This window comes from Otolemur garnettii, unplaced genomic scaffold (assembly GCF_000181295.1).
Source record: "Otolemur garnettii isolate 467f Iridium unplaced genomic scaffold, OtoGar3 scaffold00102, whole genome shotgun sequence".
NCBI lineage: Eukaryota > Metazoa > Chordata > Mammalia > Primates > Galagidae > Otolemur > Otolemur garnettii.
In genome coordinates, this window is record NW_003852497.1 from 7607666 (window position 1) to 7613906 (window position 6241).

Below are 6241 nucleotides of genomic sequence, written 5' to 3' on the forward strand. Positions count from 1 at the left end.
AAAAAAAAAAAAAAAAAAAGAGGTTAACGTAATGATGTCGTTTCTCCACAAATATATCTATAGATTTATTGCAGTTCTTACCCAAATCACAGCAAGACATTTTTAAAATAGACAAACTTATTTTGACATTTATGTGGGAGGGCAAGGAAACAGTAGAATAGCTAAAACAATGTTGAAGTAGAAGAATAAAGTGCACAAACTTGTTCTGTTCAATATTAACCCTTACTGCACAGCTATAGTATTATCTTTAGGAAGCCTGTATTACTATTGCAGAACCTTAAAAATATATATATTCTTGCCTTCAGTTGTTAATGAAAATTTCAAGTACTCCTATATCAGACATACACTTGTCATTGTACTGATGACAATTCAATTAGAAAACAAGAAAAAGATGAATAGGGCGGCACTCGTAGCTCAGTGAGTAGGGTGCCAGCCACATACACCAAGGCTGGCAGGTTCAAAACTGACCCAGGCCATCTAAACAACGACGACAACTGCAACAAAATATAGCTGGGTGTTGTGGCGGGTACCTGTAGTCCCAGCTACTTGGGAGGCTGAGGCAAGGGAATTGCTTAAGCCCAAGAGTTTGAGGTAGCTGTGAACAGTGATGCCACAGCACCCTACTAAGGGCGACATAGACTCTGTCTCAAAGAAAAAAAGAAGATGAATAAAATTTTCACCCTTTGGTGAGATATCAGATGGCAAATAAGCATGTAAACAGATATTCAAAGGTGAGGCACAGCGGCTCACTCCTATAATCTTAGCACTCTGGGAAGCCACTTGAGCTCCAGAGTTGGAGACCAGTCTGAGCACGAGTGAGAACCTGTCTCTACTAAAACCAGAAAAATTGACTGGGCATGATAGTGCATGCCTGTAGTCCCAGCTACTCAGGAGGCTGAGGCAAGGGGATCAGTTGAGCTCAGGAGTTTGAAGTTGCTGTCAGCTATGTCGTCATAGCACTCTAGCCTGGAGCAGCAAAGTATAACCAATGTATATACAGGAGTGGCATAATGAAGACCTTTGTGGAGATGGAACAGTTTTATGTCTTGTACTGGTTGTTACATGAATCTATGAGTGTGAAAAAATTACATAGAACTATAAACATAAATGAGTGTAAAACTGGTAAAGTCCTGGCTCGGCATCTGTGGCTTAAGTGGCTAAGGCGCCAGCCACATACACCTAAGGTGGCGAGTTCGAATCCAGCCCAGACCCGCCAAACAACAATGATGGCTGCAACCAAAAAATAGCCTGGCGTTGTGGTGGGCGCCTGTAGTCTCAGCTACTTGGGAGGCGGAGGCAGGAGACTCGCTTGAGCCCAGCAGTTGGAGGTTGCTGTGAGCTGTGATGCTACAGCACTCTACCCAGGGGGACAGCTTAAGGCTCTGTCTCAAAAAAAAAACTGGTAAAGTCCTAATAAAGTTTTTGTGGATTGTATCAATGTCATTTTCCTGGTTTTCATATCGTACAAATGTACAGTAATATTTTAAATTCAAATAATATTCTGTTTCTCTTTAGTTTACTTGTCACCTTGTTGCACCAATACTAGAGAGTATAGTTTTATACAAGATACTCTTAACCAGTGCAGGCTTGATATAAGCTGTGATCTGCAGTCATCGTGGCAGTTTGGGGATACAAAACTGGTTAACAATGAGGAACTGGAAAAAGATTTTACTACAAAGAGGTAAGTTATTATAATCTAATAAACAAGTTTGAGATTTTGCTTTGTTTTTTACTGTGGAGTCCTATGCTAATTTATTTCTCCTATTAGAGCCTTAATTTAAATATTACTGGAAAATAAGTACAGATTACTATTATTGCCCTTCAGTGTTGCTTTTTGTATCATTGAAAGCTAAATGTGAGATTTAATTAGTAAGTTTTATACGTTAATGAAATCAGGCTCGGCACCTGTGGTTCAAGTGGCTAAGGCGCCAGCCACATACACCTAAGGTGGTGGGTTCGAATCCAGCCCAGGCCCGCCAAACAACAATGACAGCTGCAACCAAAAAATAGCCAGGCATTGTGGCGGGCACCTGTGGTCCCAGCTACTCGGGAGGCTGAGGCAGGAGACTCGCTACAGCACTCTACCCAGGGGGACAGCTGGAGGCTCTGCCTCAAAAAAATAAATAAATAAAAGGATTGTATCTGGCTGTTTCCAAGTCTTCCATCAGAAGCACTCTTTCTAAGTTGATGTCACTGTTTCTGATACTTAATTTTTTAAAGTACCTCTTCAGCTTTTTGGGAAGGCACATTACATTATTGTTATTTTGACAAAGAATAGGGCCTTATCCAAATTGTCATTATAACTAAGCGTTTCATATTTATAGCCATAGTTCTTGTGTGAGCAAAATTTAACATTTTCATTTCTTGTGAATTTGTCTACTTTTATCGTTTCACACTTTTTAACTTAAAACTTAGCTGTAGGCCTGGTGCAGTGATTCATGCCTATAATCCTAGCATTGTGGGAGGCCAGGCCCAGGCAGGTGGATTGCCTGAGCTCAAGAGTTTGAGACCAGCCTGAGAAGAGCAAGATCCCCATATCTAAAAAAAAATAGCCAGGTGTTGTGGTGGGTGCCTATAGTCCCAGTTATTTGGGAGGCTGAGGCAAGAAGATCAATTGAGCTGAAGAGTTTGAGGTTGGTTGCTGTGAGCTATGACACTACAGCACTCTACCAAGGGCAACAGCCTGAGACTGTCTCAAAAACAAAATGAACTGTAGCTTGATAGACCCACATGTGAAACCTGTTATGGGATGTTTTCATTTCTTTTTTTCTTTTATAGAGTTAATTCTTCTTAACTCAGACATGCTGACATACTGGTGTCAGTTTGGAGATAGGGAATTGGGGACAATAACAATTCATTGTGACACACTGTCTTCTCTCTAAAAAACATAGCTTTCAAGGTGGAAAGGACTGGTTCTATCCTGTATACATACAGATTAAAGAATAGTTTGATTAAAAATGAATTGCTAGCAGTGTTCTTTGATTTTTGGTTCTTCTAGGCATTTAAAATTTTGTCCCTTCAACCAATTTTTTCTCCCCATTAGTGTTAGAGAAAATTTAGAACACCTATTCAATGATATAAGACGTGTTAGAACATTCTAAATGGCGAATGGATATAGGATTTATTGTTTTCTTAGGTATTTGCCCAAATAAACAAAAACTCACTTTTTCTAATAGCACTTTATATAGTCTCTTTATTGGACTTAACACAATCTATTGGTTTGTGTCCCATTCCCCTGCTCTACTGTGTTTTATCTTCTTTGTTTTTGTATCCATAGTGTAAAACAGTCTGGCAACACTCTGGGTGTGTAAAGGTCAGGTTAAGCTTTTATCTCATTTTAAAAAAATCAGTGATGCAAAGAAATGCCCTTAAATGGCCTTTTATAGCACAGGTGGAAATAAAAAGAAAAGGAAAAATAAAATAATGATTAGCAAAAGAGATGACTAGAACAGGGAGAAGAAAAGAGACAGTGTCAATGACATTGATGATCTCTGGCTTTCATTTTCATCACTCCTGTCATGAAGTGTAACTATACAAACCTAGATGGTTTAGCCTGCTACATGCCTCGGCTGTATGGTATAGCCTCCTACTTTGTACATCTACAGTCTCAGGAAAAGCAAATGGCTCCAAAAAGATACTAATCTCCACTTCTATCTGTATTCTGTCTACTCCTTCTTGGGAATAAAATCAGCAAAAACATATTAATTATTTAAACACACTTGAGTGCCTCCTGTGTCAGACATAGTTGAAACCCTCAGACAAAATTGTTTTCTCCTCAACCCTAAAGAGTTTACATTCCAGTATAGAAGGTTTGACAGCTAAACATAAAAATGGTATGTCATAATAAAGATACAGTTACATTGGTAAGAGATTGATTATTCTTCCTAAGAGTTTTGAAGAGTTCAGAAACTTGAGCTAGCCTTAACAGAAAAGAGAGAAACTGAATTCAGTTCTCTATAATAATTCTTTTGCCCTATTTGTATCAGCTCAGCTCCTTTTTTTGTTTTGTTTTAAGAGAACTTTTAAATATTTCAAATTAACATGAGAGGATATCATTTTAAACATCTTCAGTATTCAGCCTGATGCTGTGGTTGAATTTACTTTACATCCCAGATGGGTAGTGCGAGTGATCTGTGGTTCCAAGGGTGGGCAGAACTAAACCAGTTTGGAACACTGACATACTGAGGAGAGATTGGTTTGTGGTCTCTGGGAAAGAGATACCAACCAGCTAGTAATAAAACTAGTGTCAGCATGACCCTAAAGGTAAGGACAGCAAAGAGATGGGAAAAACCTAGATTCCTGAAAGATCTCTGGGGTCCTAGAGTCAGTCAGTCTTGACAAAGACTTGCCTGATTTCTGAATTTTTTATTATGAAAATGTAGCTTTTTTTTTTTTGAGACAGAGTTTCACCATGTCACCCTTGGTAGAGTGTCATGGTGTCACCACTCACAGCAACCTCAAACCTCCCAAGTAGCGGGGACTATAGGCACCCACCACAACACCTGGGTATTTTATATTTTATTTTATTTGGTTGTAGTTGTCATTGTTGTTTGGCAGGCCCAGGCTGGATTCCAACCCACCAGCTCCAGTATATGTGGCTAGAGCCCTAGCCACTGAGCTATAGGTGCCAAGCCAGAAAATGTAGCATATTTTTTTTTTTTTTTTTTTTTTGAGACAGAGCCTCAAGCTGTCCCCCTGGGTAGAGTGCCGTGGCATCACAGCTCACAGCAACCTCCAACTCCCGGGCTCAAGCGAGTCTCCTGCCTCTGCCTCCCAAGCAGCTGGGACCACAGGCGCCCGCCACAACGCCCGGCCATTTTTTGGTTGCAGCCGTCATTTTTGTTTGGCGGGTCCGGGCTGGGGATTCAAACCCGCCACCTTAGGTGTACGTGGCTGGCGCCCTAGCCGGTTGAGCCATAGGCGCCGAGCCAGCATATTTTTAAACCATTTTGAATTGGTTTCTGTACATGAAGTCAATGGCATTCCAACTACAACTGAACCTGACACTGGGAATGGAGTACTTGCAGGTAAGAGATTCTAAAATCTGGATTTAGTCAGGGAAGAAGGTAGTAATTGTCCTTACCATTCCAAAATGGGAGGTTGATGATAATCTCTGCTCAGGGCATGTGTTTCATGAGGCTTTGGTTTAATTTCCTAAGGCTTTACTTTGATTACACAAAAACTCAGGATACTAGAATGCCTTACTAAGACCCAGGAAAGATAATTTTTTTCTAATTATAGAAAGTTCACATCCAATAAGATGATCCCTTCTGTTTATGGCAGCATTTCACAGTTCAAGTTGGCAAAAGATTAGCTTGAAGTAGAGAATTCATCTTTTTGGAAGTTAGTGTGAATATGGGTTTAAAAGGAATGAGATTTATTAGGAGGTAAGTATGTGGTAAATCACAAATCTGTTGCCTTAGGCCTTTCCCAAATACCTCCTCTTAAATATTTTCTGCCTCCTAAGTGGATCTACTCAATGTTATATAGTAAAACTATACAGTCATGCATTGCTCAACAATAGGGATGTATCCTTAGAAATGCATCATTAGGTGATTTCATCATTATGTGAACATATTATCATGGAATGTCATGAAGTATAACTATACAAACCTAGGTGGTTTAGCCTGCTACATGCCTCAGCTGTATGGTATAGCCTCCTACTCCTAGGCTATAGCCCTGTACAGCAAGTTTTACTGTATTGGATAATTTACATAAGCAGTTGTAGCACAGAGGTAAGTATATGTGTATCTAAACATATCTAAACATAGAAAAAGTACAGTAAAAATACAGCGTAAAAGATTTCTAAAATGGTACACCTATGTAGGCACTTAACTGTGAATGGAACTTGCAACACTGGAAGTTGCTTTGAGTAAGTCAGTGATTGAATAGTGAGTGAATGTGAAGGCTTAGGATGTTACTGTATGCTACTGTAGACTTCATAAACACTGCACACTTAGGCAACACTGAATCCGTAAAAGAAATTAGCTTATTATAACTTTTTTACTTTGTAAACTTTAAAATTTTTAAAAACTTTTTAACTCTTGTAATAACATTTAGCTTAAAAGACAAAACACATAGCTATGCAAAAATATTTTCTTAATGTCTTCTTTTTTTGAGACAGTCTCTAAATTTGTCACCCTCAGTAGAGTGCCATGGCATTACAGCTTACAGCAACCTCAAATGTTTGGAGTTAAGTGATCCTTTTGCCTCAGCCTCCCCAGGAGCTGGGACTGCAGGC

General features: G+C 39.4%; 1 protein-coding gene across 1 annotated transcript in view; it reads left to right on the forward strand.

Annotated features, from left to right (window-relative positions):
- The window catches only part of TEX15 (testis expressed 15, meiosis and synapsis associated), a 62691-nt gene that overhangs the window by 5894 nt on the left and 50556 nt on the right, over window positions 1–6241 (forward strand). The window contains exon 2 of the mRNA XM_023517006.1: window positions 1516–1681. Within this exon, the coding sequence (XP_023372774.1) occupies window positions 1516–1681 (166 nt within the window). The remainder of the gene's footprint in view (window positions 1–1515; window positions 1682–6241) is intronic.